The following is a 21,687-nucleotide window of genomic DNA, read 5'->3' as shown; positions in this document are numbered from 1 at the left end:
ATTTATGTTAAAAGTTGGAAGGAAATCCTGTTCCTTTGCAAATCAAGTTTGATGACTTTTATTTATTGGAGGTTTTTTTTTTTTTGGTTTTTTTGGGGGTTTTTTTTGGTTTTTTTTGGCTTTTGTCTTTCTTTTTAGGGGCTGCACCTGCAGCATATGGAGGTTCCCAGGCTAGGGGTCTAATCAGAGCTGTAGCCGCAGCCTATACCACAGCCACAGCAACGCGGGATCCAAGCCATGTCTACAACCTACACCACAGCTCATGGCAACGCCGGATCCTTAACCCACTGAGCAAGGCCAGGGATCGAACCGCATCTTCATGGTTGCTAGTAGGGTTCGTTAACCCCTGAGCCACAACGGGAACTCCTAATAAATATTTTTGATATTTTGCTATGTGCCGGTATTTTCCTTTGAAGAAGAACCCAATTCTTTTAAAAGATTACTATTTTAAGATAAAATAACTTCATGAAACCTTAAAAACATGGTTATCACAAAACTAGGGTACACACTATAATGGGTTTCATGGTACATTATATGGTCCTTTCCTTACTTTATGACTTTAGCAAGTTATTTAACCTCTTTAAGTCTGTTTCTTCGTCTTAAAATGGGACTAATATGAGGAGTTCCCGTCGTGGCGCAGTGGTTAACGAATCCGACTAGGAACCATGAGGTTGCGGGTTCAGTCCCTGGCCTTGCTCAGTGGGTTAACGATCCGGCGTTGCCGTGAGCTGTGGTGTAGTTTGCAGACGTGGCTCGGATCCCGCGTTGCTGTGGCTCTGGTGTAGGCCGGTGGCTGCAGCTCCGATTCGACCCCTAGCCTGGGAACCTCCATATGCCGCGGGAGCAGCCCAAGAAATAGCAACAACAACAACGACAAAAAAGACAAAAGACAAAAAAAAATGGGACTAATATGAATACTTCTATCACAGAGTTGTTTCAAGGACTAAATGTGATGAGGTAATACCTATAACGTGCTGAACATAGTGCTTCTACAACACCCACAGGGAATCTTCTTAACCATAACTAAGCATTCAGACTCATGATTATCATAGGCAGCACCTGCCATGAGGTTTCCTTAGAAGGACATTAGGACGGGGAGCACAGTTCCCCAGCAAGGTGGCATCCAGCATTAGAATGAATTCTCCCACCAGTTGATGCGTCAGTCTACATAGCTAATCAAAACTATTCTGTTTGGTCCCAAGGCGACTAGTCTGGGATGAAGGAATGAGGTTCACATGTGCAGGGGTAGCCACAGGGCCAGAAGAAGAGGAAAATCTTTTATTACAATTCTATAGACAGAGCTTCCAAGGTCTCTGCAAGAGACATGTTCAGATACAGGAATCCCCATCCTCATAGAAGCCCAAAGCCAAGGCTTCTCCATCAGATATTTATAGTTCATTTTTAGTTTCTTCTAAGTTGATGCAATTTACCTATCAGGTAAACTCGTATTTGTAAGTAGTATTGCTCAGTAACCCAGTTGACATTGTGTTTTCATCCGGTTTCTGTTGAAACACAGACCTGGAAAGTTAAAGGTCCAGTTTTCGTGAAGGAGAGAAAGAGGTGCTTTTCTGTTTGCTTTGTTTTAGCCTTAGTCACAGGCTGACACTTACTCAAGTGCTCAATAAATGCACTCATGGGACCCTTCCAGATGTCATTTCCTGTAAGGAAGTCCCTGTCTTAACACGTAACAATTTCAGAGACCCTCTAGCCTCTCTGTCACATGTCTGAGTTTGTCTGTTTTTTCCTTTGCTCTTCTGATGTCCCTGTTCTACTCTACATGCTTGTCTGGCTCAGGAGTCCTTCACAGTGTCTCCTCCTGCTTGGCTGAGTTTTGTCAGTTCCACGGAGCACGAACAGTGCTGTTCCAGGCTCAGAAGTTTTTCATTGGGGGTCACCCTGAATTGGCCTCACGGTGCTGAAACTTCTCAGTGGTTTGTTTCAGACCAGGGGTGCGAATTCCTCTTTGGATATCCAGAAGGGTCCCAAAGCAGTGTTACTTTGACCTCAGTGTGTTATAAAGATTTATTGATTAAATTTTTCTTTGAGTTATTGGGTCTGTCCTCTCTCCTAGAATCCGTATGTGTCTCCAAAGAGTTGAGTTGGGGATAGTTTTGAGTAATAATTGTTATGTGGTACCCAGGTTTATTGCTTCTCTCCTTCGTCTTGGGCTTACCATGTTGGTCTTCTCAGATTTCACTCCTCCTTTCCTAGAGAGCCATTGTACCATCAGTTCCCCAAACATATAGAGACTTTATTACGATTCTCAAGAAGTGCAGAATTGGTGTAATCTTTTTTCTTTATTGCTGTGATACCTCCTGCAGTACGAGCATTTGCACGGTTGTTCCTATGCCTTATCTTAATGTCAGTCAGCAGCACTCAGAGGTTATTTCTCGAAGCAAAGTTGTTTCAGCAAACTGTGGCACTATTCCATTCACTACTTGCGGTAGGAGTACCAGCTGTTCACTGGATTTTAATGTGCAATTTGAAGGATACTAAAAGTGCTGATTCTTCTCCTGGGTTTCCATCCCGAGGGCATAGACCTTAGGACACGCTCATTTTCTGTGAGCCCGAAGACAAAAATCATAATAATTGCTCTTTGTATTTTTCAGTGTGTGGACCAGTTGACAAAGATCCAGACTGAATTACAAGAGACAGTGAAAGATTTAGCTAAAGGCAAAAAGAAGTACTTTGAGACCGAACAGATGGCTCATGCAGTACGAGAGAAAGCTGACATCGAGGCAAAGTATGTGTTTTAGCATATCTGAAAAAATGATTATGCAAATAATGTTGTGTTTGCCAATACTTTGTTTTCTGTTAATACAAGGCATAGATTCATTCTTAGGTTATATTGGTTTCATCTGACCTATAAGTATTACATACTTTAGCTCAAATTTTTCTTTTATATTGTTGATTTTTATTTAATATAAGCAAAATGGAAATATTTGATCACTAAGTTTTCACATTAAATTGAATTTTGAAAAGGAAAAAAGAAAAAAAATGAACCTTGTATTGGAAGCTTAGCAGAAGTCTAAAGTTGCTGTGGTGTCTGAATATCAAGGTTTTAGAGCCTCGTTTTTCTTATGCTAAACTAAATCAATTATAGTTGAAAATCCTTGATTCTCAGTATGCCCTCGAAGGACCATAGACACATCAAGTGAATAAGAGCACTGACCTCAGTATAGAAACCAAGAATTTCTCTTATGTGAAATCTTAACATATATGCTTTTTCCAGTGGATGCTTTGGCAACTGTGTGTGAATTTTGCTTTCAATATATGTGAATTACAAGTCCTTTATTTTGAGAATAATTAGGAAAAGAAGGAACCAGAAGTTCATAACAAATATAAAGCTAGAAATAGAAGTTTTTGCAGTGACAACTTAAGGAAGGATTAAAATTTTTCAAGAAAAAACAAACTTGTGTTATAGAAGGGACTCTGCAGACGTCTGTGAGGAAAAGCGAGATTCCGTTCATTGAGCTCACTGATGGAAAATGCAGGAGCTTGAGCTCCTAATCATGAAACCAGAAAGGGTATGAGACTGGTATAGATTAGGAAGGAGTTAACGGTTTCTTTCTAACGTATATATATATATCTCTGCAGGAAATTAAGCAATCTCCTAAGCATCTTGTGAAATTTTAGGAGCTCCTGGAAAATTTATTTGGTACCAAAGGATAGTAATTGAATACTCATAAAGTACTTAATGTTACTGGAAAACATTTACTATTTCCCTAACTTAGCTTATTATCTTTATTATTTTGTTTTTGTAAGCATACAAATCCTTTCTGTACTTTGATAGAATCAGTAACCCATCTTCCCAGTAAGTCCTGAAGTTTTTAGATTAGGTGCTTGCCATTAGAAATATCCTGTCACGGTGGGTTTTAGGAACTTGTTTTTAAAACTGTCAGGGATTCTAGAACAGAGAATTGACAGATTTATAAGGCATATGTAAATACCTACTTTAGCCAGGCCCACAGGGTGAAAATGAGGGCAGTTGTAGGGCTGTTTCTGAAAAATGTGGACCTGACAGGAACTAATTCATAGATGGCTCATCTCAAGAAACTGTCTTCTAATATGGCCCAAATTCAAAGAGGATACAGCAAATGAGACATTTCAGTTCTATGTGTAACTTTTCTGGAAAATTAATCTACAGCGAAGTAAGAAATACCTCTTTATCTTCATTCGTTCACTGTTTATTGATTATCTATGTTAGGCACTATGGAAAGAGAGGTGAGTAGGATAAGTTTTGCCCTCAAGAAGTTTAAAGCCTAGAATTAAAAACAAATGTGTTCTAAGGGAAGTTTAAGATGTGTTTATTCACAGTAGGCGCACAGAAATTAGGTGCCTACAGTAACTCCCCTAATAGTTTATTTTAGTAGCTACATGAAAACAGTTATATGAGCATAGAAAATAAATTAGGTTTTGTCTAATGAAAAAGGAAACCGGTAGAAGAAGTGGTGTTTGGACACAGTTTTGAAGAATGGTTTTTCTGAGTAGAGATGAGAAGATGAGGAAAGGGAAAGGGAAATTGGACTTACAGTTTTGATAGATGATTTGACAGGGAGGGAGATGTGTGCACTAGGAGAGAGCAGAGAAGGAAGGAAACAGTTTGAAGGGAAGGATATGTAGGTTCTGAAAAACCTGTGGGACCTCGTGGTGACTGTGTTTGGTAGGGAGTTACGTATCTGACTCTCAGATCAGAGTCCTGAACATCTTGCTTTGGTGGTGGGGGGTGGGGGAGGCAGTTGCCTAACAGATGACAGTTAAAGAGGTGAAATTGTATATATAATGAGATGAGAAGTTGAGTTTGGAACCCTAAGGACCAGTAACATTTGGAAAGTAGGTGAGGAAAAGGAGTATATATTCAGTATGTATAGTTCACTGTATGTTTTATTTGTTCTAGCTCATAATCTTTGAAGACAGGACCTTTATTATTTTATCTATTACTGGTATTTTCTTTATTACTACATAATGTTTATATGAGGACTAGCAAATGAAGCAGAATCCAGAAACTTAAATGCTTATAATGGAAAATTGAGGTGCAATTCAGACTATTTAGATAATGACCAAAATGCATATTTATACATCCTTGAATGTTTCTCTCTTGCTAGAAAGATCAGAGGCTACTGCTTTTTCTATCCTCCTCACATTTGTTCTTCAGAGACTGGCTTGCTCTGTCTTCCAATCCCAAATGGTCTGCAAATTTACTTCTTATTATTGCCTAGCTTCCAGCATTGACTTCTTCCATGGCAATCACCATGACACTGCAGTCAAGACAAACACTGCAGCTTCAGAAATCTCTGGTCGTGGAAGTGCTGGTTATTCCTTAGCTTTTGTCTATTGACTTTCTCCTTATGGTTATCTCTAGTTGTTCGGGCAAAACCAACATTTTGGGGTTTTTTTGTTTGTTTGTTTGTGTTTTTTTGTCTTTTTGCCATTTCTTGGGCCGCTCCGGAGGCATATGGAGGTTCCCAGGCTAGGGGTCCAATTGGAGCTGTAGCTGCCAGCCTACGCCAGAGCCACAGCAATGCGGGATCCGAGCCGCATCTGCAACCTACACCACAGCTCAGGGCAATGCCGGATCCTTAACCCACTGAGCAAGGCCAGGGATTGAACCTGCAACCTCATGGTTCCTAGTCGGATTCGTTAACCACTGCGCCACGACGGGAACTCCAAAACCAACATATTTTTAATCCCGTTTGATAGATTATGTTTCTCCTTGCAAGTTGAGAGGGATTGAGGGAAATAAGGACAGCAGAGTGAGAGAAGGTTAAATAGAACAAAATCATAAAGGGCGGGGTCTAAGAGCTTTACACTATGTTCAGAATACTGTGTTGAGAGTGGAGGGCGCACACAGGAAGGCACTGAAACACTTAAAAGAAGAACTTTTAATGGTGAAAATATTGGAATTAAGGCCTTTGTAGAGCCTAGTCAACATTATACTGTAAATTACATTCCTTGCATTGTTACAGCCTATTGCATCTGGGCCTGAAAGCCTGCTGTCTTTGCCTCAATAGCTTGGTTATCCATGGGCTTCTTTACACTGCCTTGTAGGAATTAGTGTGTAATTGTATGATAGTAGGAATAATCTATTGTTGAATGACTCTGGTTTATTAGGAGATACTAGCATACTGGATTTGTCAAATTAGCATTTTTTTTTTCATTCAGGATATTTTATTTTATTTTATTTATTTTTATTTTTTTGTCTTTTTGTCTTTTTGCCTTTTCCAGGGCCACTCCTGCAGCATATGGAGGTTCCCAGGCTAGGGATCCAATTGGAGCTGTAGCTACCAGCCTACACCAGAGCCACAGCAATGAGGGATCCGAGCCGCGTCTGCAACCCACACCACAGCTTATAGCAAGGCTGGATTCTTAACCCACTGAGCAAGGCCAGGAATCGAACCCGCAATCTCATGATTCCTAGTCAGATTCGTTAACCACTGAGCCACAACGGGAACTCCATCATTCAGGATATTTTAAAAAATTAATCCCATTATTTTCTGTTTCACTATAATATTCTCCCTGTAATAAAATAAAGGAAAATAGTCATTACTCTTAGTTTTCTGTTTAAGTTCTCTTTTAGAATCATGTCACAGGAAAAGGTTGCTTTTAAAAAAATTCAGTAATTATGATATTTAATCATTTTATTATGATGTGATTTGATGATTCTATTAAACACACTTTTGTATTTTTATTATAGATCTAAACTTAGTCTTTTTCAATCAAGAATCAGTTTACAGAAGGCAAGTGTAAAGGTGAGTTTTTGAAAACTATCATAATCAAGAAACCTTAGCTACTAAAAGAATTGGGTCTTTTGTCCGTGCAGTTCACTTATTTCCATCTAGAGAGCGTTTTCCATTTAGAGGAGCATTTTAAAGTCATTAGGGAAGAAATTTTTCCCCAGTTCGTGAGGGTTTTTCCCCCAGATATCAGCATGTTGGGTACCGCCTTCTTCTCCAGATTGCTTTAGAGATAGGTTTCTGTACCTAGCCTGCTGAGGAGGCCTCTTCTCTTTCAAACGTAGTCCAGGAGACTTTAGAAAGCTCTGCAGAATCCGTTTTACTCAGGTTTATACCTCTGAGCAAATGTTCTGGGTCAGATGTAAGGGAGCTTTTCCTGTGGGAGCCTCAGCTGGAGAATACATGATGAATACGCTTAGCGACCCACCTTTGACTGACAGACTCCCAACCAGCATGCATTTCTCTTGGCACAGGAGGGGAGTTTGTTTGTTTTTGTTTTTTTTAATATTTTCTAACTGCAGCAGATTTACCCAGGTCTTTGAAGATAAGGGACTTGACTTAATTTGAGAACCTTTATTTTCCCATCAGAATAAAATGAACAAAATGTTTCTAAGCTCTCTCAAAAACTTTGGAAATATGTCAAGTGTAGATAACAGTTGAAAACACTCTTACCACATGAACGTTTCGTCACTGTTTATTTAATTCTTCAATAATATCGACGAATTGTTATGTTCATGTTTTCTCCACATGGTCGTCTTTACTGTGGTTGGGGAGCCAGCTGAGAGTAGCATCCTCATGTTTTTCAGTGCAGTATCATTTTGCACTGACTTTTTCTCTTTTACTATGTTTTAGTTAAAAGCCCGGCGATCTGAGTGTAATTCCAAAGCTACCCACGCGAGGAATGATTATCTTCTTACACTGGCAGCAGCAAATGCACACCAGGATCGCTACTATCAGACAGACTTAGTTAACATTATGAAGGTAATACAGCATCGACATCTGTGGTAATTTTGTATCGTCAAAGAACAGAACAACAGATGAGTTGACTGTTGCATGTATGGGATTGAGTCTGTAGAACAGAAGCTAGGCTACTTTGCATTTTGTTGGAATATACTTGCTCTTGTTTAGGTATCCTCTGTTTCAGGTAATTCTGAATTAATTTTAGGATAAGAAAATGTTTAAAACTCTCTTAAATCAGGAGTTCCCACTGTGACAGTGGCTTAAGGATCTGGTGTTGCTGCAGCTGTGGTGTCGGTTGCAGCTACAACTTGGATTCGATCCCCAGCCCAGGAACTTCCATATGCCATGGATTGGGGCGGGGCGGGGGCGGGTGGCAAATTGTAGTAAAAAAAATTAATTATTCCCTAGTCAGTGGCAGATATTTACTGTATAGTGGTTGTTAATATAGGATTATTTTTAAAAGCTTATATTTAAAAATTTTTCTCATTTCATCCTTAATGGATTGGTAAACTTGTACATTTAATGATTCTGCCTGTGGGTAAAACAGGAGAAAACATAACTAGTAGCTACATGACAGCGTCTCTACCCTGGATGTCACTCTGAGATGTAGATTGGGTTAGTTTCTCATGTGCCTGCGTTCCATCTTGGTCTGTCCCGTTGGTACCTCTCTGTGTATCTTCAGAGTTCCCCCAAGTAAAGGACAAAGGGTAGAGGAGAAGAAGGTGTTCTCACCCGCTGCCGGGTTCGCCCTCCCTGCTGGTGGACAGGTTCTGCTTCCAGTCGTATCGCCTTCTTTCCCATCGTCTCAAGGACCCAGACATTCGATGGATGTTTCTCTCTTCTTTATCTTCACCCGCCGCGCCCCGCCACTGCCCTGGCATCATTCTTACTGACTGTCACATACACTGCTTTCACCAAACCGGCTGCTTTATGAATCAGAGGTGATGAGAGTGGGGACGCAGCAGGAGTGCGCACTCTGTCTTTCCTGCAGTGAATCGGGAAAGAGATCAGCTCTGTCTAGAAACTACAAGTTCTTTCCTGGAAAGTAGAGACAGGTCACCTGCTGGGACCTTGAAGGAAGACTGGAGAGAGAGAGTAAAACTAAACTAAGAAGTAACCTATTGCAAAAGTTTTCATTTCCTTTCTGTTTACTGTCTGAAATCCCCCCTTTCCTGGCGTTTTCCTGTCTGACTTCTACTGGTTAGAAACAGGCAGTGAGAGAGACGAGGGATTGTTGGGACATCCCAGACCAGAACTTTGCATACATTTCTCCGTAAGATGTTGGACATAGAGGTTTAGGTGTTTTCGTATCTTATTCAGTGTTATGTGGTGCTTCAGACATACAAGAACCAAGTGGAGACTTGGCCTCACATTGTAACATGGTTTCTCTAGGGAATGTATATTTCTGTCATATATTGTACATATACTCAAACAACGCATGTATTAAAGAAGTTTTTAGGAGTTCCCATCGTGGCGCAGTGGTTAACGAATCCGACTAGGAACCATGAGGTTGCGGGTTCGGTCCCTCCCCTTGCTCAGTGGGTCAAGGTTCCGGCGTTGCCGTGAGCTGTGGTGTAGGTCGCAGACGCGGCTCGGATCCTGCGTTGCTGTGGCTCTGGCGTAGGCTGGCAGCTGCAGCTCCGATTCAACCCCTAGCCTGGGAACCTCCATATGCCGCAGGAGTGGCCCAAGAAATGGCAAAAAGACAAAAAAAAAGAAAAAGAAGTTTTTAATAGAGCAGACTTTACATTTTTAATTCTCCATATACTGTCTGCTATGAAATCAAAATTGTTAATTATATATTTTCTCCTTTGAGTACTTTAAAATGCACGTTATATTTGTTTAAGCAGCAACAAAAGTAAAATCTTTGTTTTTTAAACTCAATCCATAGCCAAAAAAGATGTCTTACCTAAAACCCTGTGGTCTTTCATAAACCAGGAAAGGTACAGTATTATTGGGGGGAGTCTGCCCCTTGCCAGAAACAAGAGGAGGTTCATGGGTCTAGCCAGCTCTCAGATTATATGTCCTTGAACTTATTTTGAAACACTCATGCACCTAGGTATTTGATCATCCTTGGGTAGCTTATGCTTCAGATTACTTGTTTCGTGAAACATAGGGTATTGAAATGATAAAAAAATAGAGAAAATGTATTAAAAGTATTTCTTAAGAAAATGTATTTTCAATTTTCATGTTTTGTGTGTTAATTCGTTTTCTCCCCAGTGCTAATTATGTAACCTGCAGTACTGGAAAATTCCCATCAATCATGATCTTGCCTGTGTAGTAAATTTCTGTCATTGAGGTGACAGTGGCCTTTAGTGCCTCTTTTGGTGAGGTCTGTTTTCTGGATTTTTTTTAAGGTTGTAATACCCTAACTAGAACTTTTTTTTTTGTCTTTTTTTGCCATTTTTTGGGCCACTCCTGTGGCCTATGGAGGTTCCCAGGCTAGGGGTTGAATCGGAGCTGTAGTCACCAGCCTACGCTAGAGCCACAGCAACATGGGATCCGAGCCGTGTCTGCAACCTACACCGCAGCTCACGGCAACGCCAGATCCTTGACCCACTGAGCAAGGGCAGGGACCGAACCTGCAACCTCATGTTTCCTAGTCGGATTCGTTAACACTGCGCCACGACGGGAACTCCAAGACACACTTCTTATCCTCAAAGCACAATCTAGTTGAAGAGAGAAATATATAGAAATGATTACAAATGAGAACAATGAAATCACTGCCACAGGACCATGATTAATAGTAATAACAGCTTTCTCTTTTGATGATTTGATAGTACCCTGGCATAATCTTGAAGCATATTATCCTTCATTTTCCTCTTTATCCTGTTGTAGTTCATTATTTAAATAACAGGTATCCTATAAATGAAATGAAATCCCAACACTGGGATCTATTCTTAGATCAACAATTGATGGGATGTTAGTGATGACAGCCCATATTATGTTTGTTTTTTGTGTTGCATTCCTCTAATCTGGATGAATTGCCCTCTGTGTCTCATGTAAAACCTTTATTCTGACACCCTTCCCTCTCTCCTGTGTTGGACCTCCCACTGTCTGTATCACATCTTTTTTCTTGGTTTACTCAGTTCTTGGGTGGAACACATCTTCCAGTCCTTTTTTTTTTGCTTTTTAAGACTGCATCCTTACGGCATATGGAGGTTCCCAGGCTAGGGGTCGAATCAGAGCTGCAGCTGCTGACCTGTGCCACAGCCACAGCAACACCAGATCTGAGCCGCGTCTGCACCACAGCTCATGGCAACTCCAGATCCTTAACCCCCTGAGCAAGGCCAGGGACCTCATCTTCGTGGATACTAGTCGTGTTCATTACCGCTGAGCCACAACAGGAACTCTTCTTTCCAATTCTTTCTTGAGGGAGTGGGCATAGGAGATAGGTTTTTTGAGATACTGTGTTTATGAAGATGTCATTATCCTGTACTTGTACTTGGGTATAGAATAAAAGGTTGCAAACTGTTTTTGATCAAATGTTGAAGACAATTCTCCTTGTTGTTCCCTGTGTAGGTATTAAGAACCCCCAGATCATTCTGCGTATCTGATCCAGTGTTTTTTCTTCCTAGAAACTTAAATATTCTTAGTGTGTCTTTTGATTCTTAGATTAATTCTTCCCTTTTGTTTTCTCTTTCTGGAACCTCTGTTATTAAGATTTTGGAACTCCTAGTCTAGTCCTTTAGTTTTTTTTTTCTGTTATTGTCCTTGGTTGTTAGGCTCTGCTTTCTGGGAGACTTTTTCAGCTTTATAGTTCAACTCTTCTATTAAGTTTAAAATTTTTTCAGCATGCTTTTAATATTCTTTTGTTCCTCAGATGTTCTTTTCTTATAACAGGTGCTTTGTCTTGTCTCTTTAATTCTTGTGGTCTCAACAACAGAATGTATTTTAAAGTTTTCTTTTCCCTGCATAGTTTGTCTTTTAGCCTGAGGGTAGGACTTGTCAGCTTTGAGCTTCACTCTAGAGTGTTCTGGTGGACCATTTGTAGGGGAAACTAATGTCAGTATCCTTATATTTCTCCTTTTGACCTTGTCAAATTTCCCTTTCTGCTGCCTGTGTCATTTTCTCAGATCTCTTTTCTTGTGTTATTTGCTGAAGACTTCCATGATCTCCTAACCCACTTACATCTTCTGCCCCATCTGCTGGTCTCAGATGGTTTATCTCAGATGGTTTATCTCATCTTTGAAACCCTTAACACGGTTGTAGTTTTACCCGTATCAGTGTGATTATGTGATAAATGCCTTATCTCCCACTTAACTGTACATTCCACGAGGGCAATGAGTGTGTCTGTATCGCTTGAGACTTCATCTTTGCAACCTAGTACAGTATATGATTCCTTATACATGCTAAATATTTGTAAATTCGTGCTTATTGAAGAATAAATGAATGAACAAAAAAGTCAGTCTCACTTTAATCCTCTTAGATCGAATCATTCCCATTTTACAAGCAAGGGAATTATGGCAAAACCTGAATTCAACTCTGGCAGGTCTTGCTGCTGTCAGAGCTAGTGCCGTTAGCTCTTTATATGGCACCAACTTATTGCATTTATTTCCTCTTCTCTTAAACATGGGCTGAACCTGCACTATCTTATCTCCTTTGGCTTCTGTGAGGAACAAATGAGATAATGAAAAGTATTTTTGTTAATTTTTAAGCTTGGTATACATGTCATATATTGTCCTATTGAATAAATCCTCTTATTCTATTTTATATAAATCTTGTGTTTTAAGGGTAAAGAGGAGGAGACTGTAGAAGAGACCCACAGCCCCTGTTTAGATGTCTAACGTTGCTAAGTACTCAGTCTCCGTACCTTAGAGTACATCATTCCATTGAGTTTTCTTAACGTCTTTCAAAGTAATTATCATTATCCCTGTTTTACGGGTCAGATAGTGGAGGCTCAGTGAGGTTCAGTTGTATAAAACTCAGGGCTTACATCAAGGTCTCATAACTTCAAAGCCTGTGTTCTTTCCTAGATTTCATTCTGTGTTCTTTTCTAAATACCATTCCAACTGTGTGTGTGTGTGTGTGTGTGTGTGTGTGTGTGTGTGTGGCTTTTCCCCCCTTTTTGGGGGGGTGTGCACCCTGTGACATGTGGAGTTCTGGCTGGTGATGAGATCCAAGCCACAGTTGCGACCTGTGCCGCAGATGAAGCAGTGTTGGATCCTTAACCCACTGTGCCATGCCAGGGATTGAACCTGCATCCCAGTGCTCCAGAGACGCTGCTGATCCCATTTTGCTACAGTGGGAACTCCCATTCCAATCTTTTTGATAGTAAAATGTAGTATAATAAGCAGTAGCAGACTGTGAATGTCATAAATTCTGAGACTTGTAGAATAAAAGTAACAATTGAAAATTGCAAGTTCTCCCATTTTAATTATTCTAAAGAGTAAGATCATGTCAGTATCTAAGTAAAAATATTTAGACACATTCCCCAAGGAATAATTTGTATTGCTCATGCCAGTGCTGATTAGAGGAGATGCTAAATATATTATTCTGTGAAGGTATGTTATCAGGCAGATTCTTTTGAACTCTGAACTAAAACAACACAACTATTGCTAGGCCATGGAAACTGGTTAACTGATTTCATCAAATCTATAAAAGGCAGTTGAGCTGACTGTTGGAGAGTAAGGGTAGTTTGTTCCTCAAATGTTCCTTTTTTGTAGCATATTCTTGTGTAATATATAAACTGACTTTTTAAAGCTTGTGAATATTTTCCTAGTGGTTAGGATGAGGAAGGATGAAATACAGTGCATCATGGTAGAAAAGGGGACAAATTTTTATCTAATGAAAGACGTTTTGAAAAGCTTAATACTAGGACCCTTTTTCTTTTTTAAAAATTTTTATTGAAGTATAATTAATTCACAATGTTGTGTCAGTTTCTGGTGTCAGCAAAGTGATTCCATTATACAGCTTTTTTGGGGTTTTTTTGTTTTTTGTCTTTTTAGGGCCACACCAGGGCATATGGAGGTTTCCAGGCTAGGGGTCCAATCAGAGCTGTAGCTGCCGGCCTCCACCACAGCTCACAGCAACAACAGATCTGAGCTGTGTCTGTGACCTACACCACAGCTCACGGCAACACTGGATCCCCAACCCCCTGGGCAAGGCCAGGGATCGAACCCACAACCTCATGATTCCTAGTTGGATTCATTTCCGCTGCACCACAACAGGGACTCACTCAATAATGGATTTTTAATGACTTTATTAATCACCATTTTACCATTTAGTATTTCATTATCTATATGTCATAAATTACTTTTCCATTTTCTTAATTGTAATCTTAGTTGTCTTTGTTTCACTCTTATAAACAATGCTGCTATCAACATTCTTTTTTTTTAATGTGTCTCCTGGTGTACTTGTGCAAGAATTTCTTAAGGGAATATACCTAGGAGCGGTGTGTATTGGCAGATTTACCAAAGAGGGCCAGATGGTGTTACAGCACTTTTTATTACAAGTTTTAACATTGTGTGTCGTGTTAAACTCAGAGAGTATTCGAGTGTAATAGGTTACAGGCATGGTGTTCGATACAGAGATGAACTGGGCATGATTCATGCAGGCAATGAGCCAGAAACAGGAAGGTTGTAGTTTTCTCGGGAGCAGTCCCTAAAGGGCATGTGGAATATGAGGTGAAAGATCCTTTCCTCTGCTCTATTGTTTATATTATGGTTGGCTCTCCGTGACACAAAAAGAGAAAATTAGGATACTTCTTGCCCATTTTTACCAAACCTCTCCTTTTTTTTTTAATGACCACATCTGTAGCATACGAAAGTTCCCAGGCCAGGGATTGAATCTGAGCCACAGCTGCGACCTGTGCTGCAGCTGTGGCAATTCCAAGTCCTTTAACCCACTGTGCTGTGCCAGAGATTGAGCCCATGCCTCTGCAGCAACCCAAGCCATAGCAGTTAACCCACTGCGCCATAGTGGGAACTCCTTTACCAAACTTCTAAAACGATGATTTAAAAATAGTTTTAGTTTAGCAGTTTAACACCTGCTACAAACTCCTACATGGAATCCTCTTATATAAAGCAGATAAAAGGGAAGCTGTTTAATTAAAGCTTGTGAGCCTCTTTCTCTTTTGTGGGCCCCATTTTCCATACCTGCATACGTCACCCTCTACTTCTTTCCCTTGGTTCCGAGGCATTATGCTGAAGACTAGGGTTCCTCGAAATATAATTTGAAAACAGCTGTTCTAAGACAGGACTTTTTGTAGAATTCTAAGCTTTACCTAATGATCTTCAAGCTAAAATTTTTCAAAGTAGTCTTTTAATAATGTATATCGGATCATGACAATCTACTGCTAACACCTGCCAGTGGACAGGACCAACAGGTAATTGAACATTCTGGCTTGAGAGCTTAATAGATGTCTTGGGCTTGCGAGTCAACAGTAAATTAGGGACCAGAGCAGTCTTGAGAAAAAAGAACAAAGCTGGAAATATCACACAGCCTCACTTCATACTATTCTGTAAAGCTCTAGTAATCAAAACAGCATGGCGCTGGTACAAAAACAGACACAGATCAATGGAACAGAACAGAGAGCCCAGAAATAAACCTATGCACTTATGGTTGATTAATCTACAACAAAGGAGGTAAGAATATACAATGGATAAAAGATAATCTCTTCAATAAATGGTGTTGGGAAAACCTGGTAGCTGCATGTAAAAGAATGAAATTAGAACATTTTCTCACACCCTATACAAAAATAAACTCAATGTAGATTAAAAACCTAAATGTAAGACCTGAAACCATGAAACTCCGAGAAGAGAGCATTGGCAAAGTCCTCTTTAACATAAATTCTAGTGATTTTTTTTGGGATCTATCTCCTAAGGGAAAGAAACAAAATCAAGATAAAACACTCTTGGCATATATCCAGACAAACTTTCCTTGAAAAAGACACATGCACCCGCATGTTCATTGCAGCACTTTTCACAATAGCCAAGACATGGAAACAACCCAAATGTCCATCTGCAGATGATTGGATTAGGAAGATGTGGTATATTTATACAATGGAATACTACTCAGCCGTAAAAAAGTAAAAAATAATGCCATTTCCAGCAACATGGGGAACTAGAGACTCTCAAACTGAGTGATACAGTAAGTCAGAAAGACAAAGACAAATACCATATGATACCACTTATAACTAGAATCTAATATATGGCACAAAAGTACCTTCCCACAGAAAAGAAAATCAGGGACTTGGAGAATAGACTTGTGGTTTCCAAGGAGGAGCGGGGAGCAGTGGGATGGACTGGGAGCTTGGGGTTAATAGATGCAGACTCTTGCTTTTGGAATGAATTAGCGATGAGATCCTGCTGTGTAGCACAGGGAACTATGTCTAGTCACTTATGATGGAACATGATAATGTGAGAAAAAAGAATGTATACATGTATGTGTAACTGGGTCACCATGCTTTACAGTAGAAAATTGACAGATCACTGTAAACCAGCTATAAAGGAAAAAACAATCGTTACATATAAATGAATAAGATGGCACCTAATTAAACTTGAAAGCTTTTTTGCACAGCAAAGGAAACCAGGGACAAAATGAAAAAACAGCCTACTGAATAGGAGAAAATATTTGCGAATGATATGACCCATAAAGGGTTTAAAATAGTCCCTGGCCACTATTTTGAGCAGTTTTTTTGAGCATAGTACCTATTCCTGTGATGAAGGTCAGGCCTCACCTGTGTGCATATGGTGATGTTTTACCTAATGTGGCCAATGTGTAGGTTTTTCAGTTCCATTCAGGAAAGTGTTTTAACCTAAAAATTGTATTTCTTTATCACAAATAGCATGTGGTGGAGTTTACTGAAATCCATTTTCAGACATGACCTTATAATATCTGATTTAAATATATGTTGGGTCATTTTGTTTTCTTAAATTAATCAGTTGACACATTCCATATTTCCTTGATTCTAAGATTCAGGTTTTTTAAAAAATCTTTTAGTTTTTTTTTTTTTTTTGTCTTTTTGCTATTTCTTTGGGCCGCTCCCGCGGCATATGGAGGTTCCCAGGCTAGGGGTCAAATCGGAGCTGTAGCCACCGGCCTACGCCAGAGCCACAGCAACGCAGGGTCCGAGCCGCGTCTGCAACCTACACCACAGCTCACGGCAACGCCAGATCCTTAACCCACTGAGCAAGGGCAGGGACCGAACCCGCAACCTCATGGTTCCTAGTCGGATTCGTTAACCACTGTGCCACCACGGGAACTCCTAAAAAAATCTTTTAATGTTTTTTATTCAGTGATGCTTTTTGTATTCTATGGTTTCTTTAAAAGGAAGAGAATTTTTCCTGAATTCCTGCCTTGTACAAAGCACAGAGGAAGAAATTTTTTTAAAAAAGTGATTAAATACTCTATCCTTAAAATTTTTAAAGGAAAGACTAGTATTTTTCTCTTTCTTTCTGTCTCTCTTCCTGTTTTTGTTTTTTTTTTTTCTCTCTCTCTCTCAGACACATTTTTCAAAGTTAATTGACCAGTCAAGGTGATAAAACCTAAATGCCAGTCACCTTTTCTGCATAATTCATTAATATGATTTTATTCCAGAGACAGATAACTCAAAGCCAAATAAATGAAATGATTCTAACATGATCCAAGAAGGAGTAAGTCTGTCGATGAAGATAATAATCACGAGGATGCAGTGTATTTCTCTCCTCAGGTTGCAAAGGGGATAAGTAGACCATTACTATTGAATTTAATATTCTGCACCAGAGCATTGAGGTATTAACTTTAACAAGTGAGAGTGAGGCTAAATGATATTCCAGGTGTACTATTTGGAAATGGTCTTAAAGGAAGCTGGTAAAAGGTAGAGTGTGTATATATCTCTATCTGTATAGATACATACCTGTGTATGTGATAAAAATGATGTTTTTCATATAAGATGAATCCTTGGATGAGGCCTTAGCATTATTACCCATCAATATTTGAAGGGAACACTAGCTGTTCTTGGTTTTTGTTTTGTTTTATTTATCAATTTGTATCAATATATTTTAACATGACTGTTATAAAACCAGTAAAACACCAAGGAGAAGCATTGGTCGGAGAATGAAGCTCCAGCACGTAGAAAACAGCTGGACCGCTGGAGTGAAGGTGATTGGTCAGAAGCATCTTGACTTCTCCAGGCAGGCCTTCTGTTCATGGAGTAGTTCATGGCCTTTACAACCGCCAAGAACAGGAGCAAGGCTTGGCCACTTTGTGGAATTCCAGCTCAACACCATCATTTTTGATTTATTTATTTATTTATTTTTTGTCTTTCGTCTTTTTAGGGCCGCACCCACAGCCTATGGAGGTTCCCAGGCTAGGAGTCTAATCAGAGCTGTTGCTGCCAGTCTACACCACAGCAGTGCCAGATCCGAGTCTCGCCTGTGACCTACACCACAGCTCACAGCAACACCGGATCCATAACCGGCTGAGCGTGGCCAGAGATCAAACCGGCAACCTCATGGTTCCTAGTCAGATTCGTTTCTGCTGCGCCACAACGGGATCTCCTAAGCAGTGTCATTTGGATCTGAATAGAGCCTTATTTAGGAAATTGAAATTTATTGTCTCAGTATATTTGGTATATTTATCTTCTCAGTATATCTGAGAAGATGACCCCCTGGAGAAGAGTGCCTCTTTCTGAACAAAAGCTTCAGGTTCACCCGAAGGTGTCTTCTAGGAAGCAGAATTATAGGTAACAATTTCAATCAAAAGACAGAGAATTTTCCATGTTACAAAGGGTATTGTGTTACATGTCAAGTGTTTTTATTTGTTCAAGAAGTAATTTGTGGGCATCTGCCACACACCCTACCTAGAAACTTTAGTGGTTTCTTATTCCTCCAGAGGGAATAGGAGAAAAGTCAAGGTAATTTAGAAGGCCCTGTGTGCTCTGTTCTTGTGCCAACTTCATTTTTTGAAATTCAGGTATAATGTACATACCATAAAATTGACCATTTTAAAGTATGCAATTCAGAGTTCCCACTGTGGCACAGCGGGTTAAGGATCTAGCATTGACTCCGCAGTGACGTGGGTTTGACCCCTGGTCTGGGACAGTGAGTCAAGGATCTGGTATCACTGTGGCTTCGGTATAGGTTGCAGCTGTGATTCAGATTCAATCTCTGGCCCAGGAACTTCTCTATGCTGTAGTTGTGGCCAGAAAAGAAAAAAAAAAAAAAAGTGTACAGTTCAGTGGAATTTAGTATATTCACAAGAATTTACAGCCACCACTCCACTGTCTAATTCTAGAAAATTTTCCTCACCATAAGAAAAAGCCCTGTACCCCATTAGCAGTCACTGCCTAGTTTCCCTATCCACCAGCTCCTGGCAATCACTGATCTGCTTTCTGTTTCTGTGGACTTGCTTGTTCTGATATTTCATAGAAATGGAAATCATGCAATAGGTGGCCACTTGGGTCCGGCTTCTCTCACTTAGTATAGTGTTTTGAAGGTTCGAACGTGTTTTGTAGCGTATGTCAACGTTTCATTCTTTCTGTGGCTGAACAATACTCCATTACATAGATATGCTACATCTTGTTTATCCATTCATCGGCTGATGGACGTTTGGGTTATTTCACGTTTTGACTCTGCCTCTTTATCCTCATTTGATATCTCTCCCCACTTCACTCGGTGACACTCTTTGGAGTTCCCATGGTAGCTCAGTGGTAGCAAACCCGACAAGTGTCCGTGAGGATGCAGTTCGATCCCTAGCCTTGCTCAGTGGGTTAAGGATCCCGTGTTGCTGTGAGCTGCGATGCAGATCACAGACACAGCTTGGATCTGGTGTTGCTGTGGCTGTGGTGTAGGCTGGTAGCTACAGCTCAGATTCGACCCCTAGTCTGGGAACTTTCATATTCCATGACCCCCCCCCCAAAAAAAAAGTGACTCTTTTTCATTTCCTCACTAGTACCAGACTTTCTTATGTGAGGGTATTCGCACATGTTCTCTCTGTGTAAAACCTTCCCTCTCCTCACTCTCCCCAGGCACTTCTTTTTTGTTTGTTTGTTTTTCCTTTTTAGGGCCAGAGTTATTTATAGTTGATTTACATTTTTCTGTCAATTTCTGCTATACAGTACAGTGACCCAGTTTTATACATATATATACACACACACACATTCTTTTTCTCACATTATCCTCCACCATGTTCCATCACAGGTGACGAGATAGAGTTCCCTGTGCTGTACAGCAGGATCTCGTTGCTGATCCACTCCAGATGCAATAGTTTGCGTCTACTAACCCCAAACTCCCAGTGCCTCCCTCTCCCTCTCCATCCCCCTTGGCAACCACAAGTCTGTTCTCCATAACCATGAGTTTGTTCCTTTTCTGTAGACAGGCTCTTGTGCCATGTATTAGGTTCCAGATATAATTGGTATTATATGGTATTTGACAAGTAGTAGACTCTTGATAAATATTTGTTGAATGATTTATTGTGTATTTATATTTAATAAATTATTTGGGGCAAAAATGATTTGGGTGACATATTAGTGATATCTGTTTTATATAGCTCTAAATTAGATAGATGTTTTACTTGTTTTACAGGGAGAATTATATTCAAATAAGCTGATAAACCTCAAATGACCCTACCTTAAGAGAGGCAGTTCGCTTTCAAAATGTAAATCATTTAGAAAACAGAATTAGAGATTAGGGGTATTTTGAAAAACAGCCTTTTAATGGAACTGGTAAGAGGTGGGCTTGTCACCAGTTACAAGATTCTAAGGTCTGGACTTTAACTTGTTACCTTCATTTCTGATGCTTGGCAGACCTTCTCAAGACCATTTCTCAAAGAATGTCCTTCTGCCTGAAGTGAAACCATTCTTTCTGATCCAAGACTGTCAGGCATCTCATTTTTTTTCTGGCGTATTTTATTTTTCTTAGTATTTAATGCCATATTTATTTTATTTTATTTTTGTTTTGTTTTGTTTGTTTGTTTGTTTGTTTTTGTCTTTCTGCCTTTTCTAGGGCCACTCCTGCGGCATATGGAGGTTCCCAGGCCAGGGGTCGAATCAGAGCTGTAGCCACCGGCCTATGCCAGAGCCACAGCAATGCGGGATCCGAGCCGCGTCTGCAACCTACATCACAGCTCAAGGCAACGCCAGATCCTTAACCCACTGAGCAAGGCCACGGATCGAACGCGCAACCTCATGGTTCCTAGTCGGATTCGTTAACCACTGCGCCACGACGGGAACTCCAATTTTATTTTCTATTGGAATATAGTAATCTCATAAGTTCCTTTTATTCTTTCTACCTCCAGGAACAATTTTTTTGAAATTTGAAGTATCTTGAGCCAGAAGAGGAGTAGTTCTTTTTGCTTGTGGGTAGCCTGAGGCTCTGGAGAGGGTGAACATTTTTTTTGTAGGGGGTGGGTATTGAAGCATACTTGCTGTACAATACTGAGAGGAAACCATTGACATTAAGAAAAAGCAGATACTTCTATCATGAAGCCTTCCTCTAGGAGGAGGCTTTCTTTGCCTTACATGTCTTAACCTGTGAGATCCTGTTTCCTTCTCTATGAAAACAGGACTGACAGTATCCTTTTCGTGAGTTGTAAATGTGTGGAAGTGGTTGACACTTCGTAGATGTTCTCTAAGCATGCCTTTCTCTTTCCACCTTCTGTGAGCCTCCACTAATCAACATAACCTGTTTTAGCTATAGTAATAAACTCTTATGTATCTCACCAGGTTTTCTTACAAAATAAGTTGGTGATTACAAGTAAATGAAAAAAATACATGCAATATTTGTTTTTGTGCTAAAAATGCTAAAGGCTAATATTAGTGTTTTCCCTTAAAACCTTACATATGTCTCTGGCATTAAAATAGAGAAGAGAGTTTCTTCACTTGAGTGGTCAAGCAAAACCAATATAAACGAAAGTATGTAGGGAATTTCCAAGCATTAAACTCACGGGCACTCTTCCTCCCTAACTTTGTCTTCATTGGTAAGATGAGCAGACATACTATATTTAGGGATTTTTTTTTTTTTTTTGGTTCTTGCCAAAAGTAAAAATGCTTTAAAGTATGTCTGTTGAGAGT

At 39.9% G+C, this 21,687-nt stretch overlaps 1 protein-coding gene across 2 annotated transcripts in view; it reads left to right on the top strand.

The window, feature by feature from the left end:
* FCHSD2 (FCH and double SH3 domains 2) overlaps positions 1-21,687 on the top strand; it is a 247,331-nt gene that overhangs the window by 128,245 nt on the left and 97,399 nt on the right. For both annotated transcript variants that reach the window (XM_047752651.1, XM_047752652.1), the window contains exons 6-8: positions 2,610-2,743; positions 6,695-6,749; positions 7,587-7,715. In XM_047752651.1, coding sequence (XP_047608607.1) covers positions 2,610-2,743; positions 6,695-6,749; positions 7,587-7,715 — 318 coding nt within the window. The remainder of the gene's footprint in view (positions 1-2,609; positions 2,744-6,694; positions 6,750-7,586; positions 7,716-21,687) is intronic.

Source organism: Phacochoerus africanus, chromosome 11 (genome assembly GCF_016906955.1).
Source record: "Phacochoerus africanus isolate WHEZ1 chromosome 11, ROS_Pafr_v1, whole genome shotgun sequence".
Lineage (NCBI taxonomy): Eukaryota > Metazoa > Chordata > Mammalia > Artiodactyla > Suidae > Phacochoerus > Phacochoerus africanus.
Note: the sequence above shows the minus strand (reverse complement) of the source record. Positions and strands in the feature narration are given on the sequence as shown.